Source organism: Orycteropus afer, unplaced genomic scaffold (genome assembly GCF_000298275.1).
Source record: "Orycteropus afer afer isolate SDZICR_OR568_19922 unplaced genomic scaffold, OryAfe1.0 scaffold00066, whole genome shotgun sequence".
In the NCBI taxonomy this organism is placed as follows: Eukaryota; Metazoa; Chordata; class Mammalia; order Tubulidentata; family Orycteropodidae; genus Orycteropus; species Orycteropus afer.
The window spans coordinates 4,779,839-4,782,467 of NW_006921653.1; the positions used below are offsets into that span (position 1 = coordinate 4,779,839).

Below are 2,629 nucleotides of genomic sequence, written 5' to 3' on the forward strand. Positions count from 1 at the left end.
AGAATTTAAGAAATCCTAAGCAGTAACTTAGAGCACTATTTAAAACAATCTCAACTTGTTCACAGGACAAAGAAAAAGCATTAAATTAATTGCCCTTTTCATCATGTATTAATTTTTAATTCTAAGTAACTATAAAACTCAAATCATGATGCATAAACAGAAACTAACAACCTTAGAGACATTGTATGGAAGTTACACTAGAGGTAATACCTAACCTACATTATGACTGTAAATATGGACTTTATTAATGATAACCAAATACATGTTATGCAAATAATGCCAGTTAATATTTTATATTCATGACATATACACATAAAATATAATACCATGTAAATGAACACTAACTTTTCTCCATTGCCCCAGGCAAACAAGGTCCCATCCTTACAAAAGGTATATACTTTGCAATTTTTCCCAGATTCCCTGAAAATGACAAAGAAAAAAAAAGTTTAAATTAGTAAGCATTAATACATTTCAAAAATCTGATTAAAAATTCACAATATTACTACTAATCTTCACCACTAAGAACTTACATAAATTTGAAAAAAAAAGAAAGTCCAAAATACTTTAGTCTCTTCTGTCAAAATACTTTATCACTCAAAATATGGTACCCATGACTACTAAAAGAAGCTAGAAACTAATTTTATACCAACAAATCAATCTTAAGATGCAGAGAGCCCTTCTGGGTCAATAACTAGTTTGTATGAAGACCTGAAAATATACGTAAACATGGAAGTGACCAGCCGTCAGCCCCGATCCTGAGAGGGCTGAAGGGTTTCAGCACATGGAATATACCAGACTACCTGCAGCGCCAAACAACAGCAGGCAGAATATCCTTAAGAGGCCAAGTGCCCTTGGATTTGAAGGTCCCATTAATTTTTCGTAGCAACAATGTTTCACAACGTGAAGAATGTGACCAATGTCAGTAAACTATAAATGTAGAAACTGAATTAGCGTATGTTTTGTCTGTATGTATTTTCACACAATTAATAAAAAGAAAAACAGACCAATGGAAATCAGACAAGACTTCTTGGCAATATTCTATCAAGAGAATATCAAAACCACAAGTACTGTATCTCTCAAACTAGAGATGGCCACTGTGCATACATCTCCCAGTGATAATGAAGATCCAAACAGAAACGTGTATAAGGATAGGACCTTGTGTCTATACATGCAGCCACAATATTAGGTTACAACTTCATGGCTAATAAATACCTGAATTGTTAAATAAAAACAAAGTGGCACTAAGAACTGAGCAGTATACTTTCCTTAAGCCAGACGCTATCATTGTTTGGATTAATTCATCTAAAGATGACATTCGTGTTTCTGCAGTCATACAATAATGGTACCTTATACATTTGATCTATTGGTATAAAATTAGTTACCTAAACATTTTTCTCTCTCTGTCATGTGAACAACTGTGACCAATATCTCACTCTTCCTATACAGTACAATTCATATCTGAACCTAAAACCAGAATTTTATAACCTTCCTTATTAAGTTACCTCCTTTAGATTTTGATGTATTATTCCAGTCTACGGAGATCTACTTAAACTTTGATTTTTCTCTTTTAAAACAGGAGTCATTCCACACAGATTTATGTAATGTGGAAATTATAAAACATCATATTTTTTGTTTTTGTTTTTTTAATTTTTATTGTGATTTAGGTGAAAGTTTACAGAGCAAATTCATTTTCCCATACAGCAGTTCACACACATTTTGTTTTATGACATTGATTGCAATTCCCCACAATGCAAAAACTCTCTTCCTACTTCTTCCCTGTAGTGGCCTCTTCCCTGTGTCCTTCTTTCCTATGCATTCCTGCCCACCCCTAACCCCTATGCTGAGCTATCTCCTTGTGCAAACATTGCCCTTCTGTTCTCCCACGATTGGAGTGTATCTACATGATGCAGATGTAAACATTCACACTATATGCCTATCTATTGTTTGGCTGGAAGCCACAGGAGTGAGTTCAACTCCAGACCTGAAGGGTAACAAGGGGCCATAGTCTTGAGGGTCTCATCAGGATCTATCAAACCAGTCAACCTGATCTTTTTTTTTTAATGAGTTTGAGTTCTGTTCCCCATTGTTCTCCCACTCTATCCAGGATCGTCTGCACTGATCCTTCTCTGAGTAGTTGACAATGGTAGCCAGGGACCATCCAGTTCTTCTAGTCTCATGGTCATATAGGCTGAGGATCGCATGGTCTACCTCCAGTCCCTTGGACTAACTGTTCCCATGTATCTTTGTTTTCTTCATTCTTCTTTGCTGTGGACGAGGAGAGACCCATTGTTGCATCAAGATAGCCACCTGCAAACTTTTAAGACCCAAGTCACTACTCTCCAAAGTAAGAAAAACTTCGTTTCTAAGCCATCACCTCAATTATTTATAAGAATGTTAAGTGAACTCTGAGCAGGGTCCTGTGGCTCACCACAGTGCCCTTCCTCTAACTAAACTATCGTATTAATCAACTGAATTCACAGCTCTTAACCAATGACAACTCTCATTATCATCATCCAAACCAAAGACTTTCTCATTTCTCAGATATTTTGCTAAAGTCATGTGTTTAGTTCTATTATTCTGATGCTTCCAGAAATTCTACTCAAAAAGAAAGATTTAAAACAATTTATTC

General features: G+C 35.6%; 1 protein-coding gene across 1 annotated transcript in view; it reads right to left on the bottom strand.

Annotated features, from left to right (window-relative positions):
• EIF2A (eukaryotic translation initiation factor 2A) overlaps positions 1 to 2,629 on the bottom strand; it is a 27,421-nt gene that overhangs the window by 22,886 nt on the left and 1,906 nt on the right. Inside the window, exon 2 of the mRNA XM_007940204.1 lies at positions 311 to 420. Coding sequence (XP_007938395.1) covers positions 311 to 420 — 110 coding nt within the window. The remainder of the gene's footprint in view (positions 1 to 310; positions 421 to 2,629) is intronic.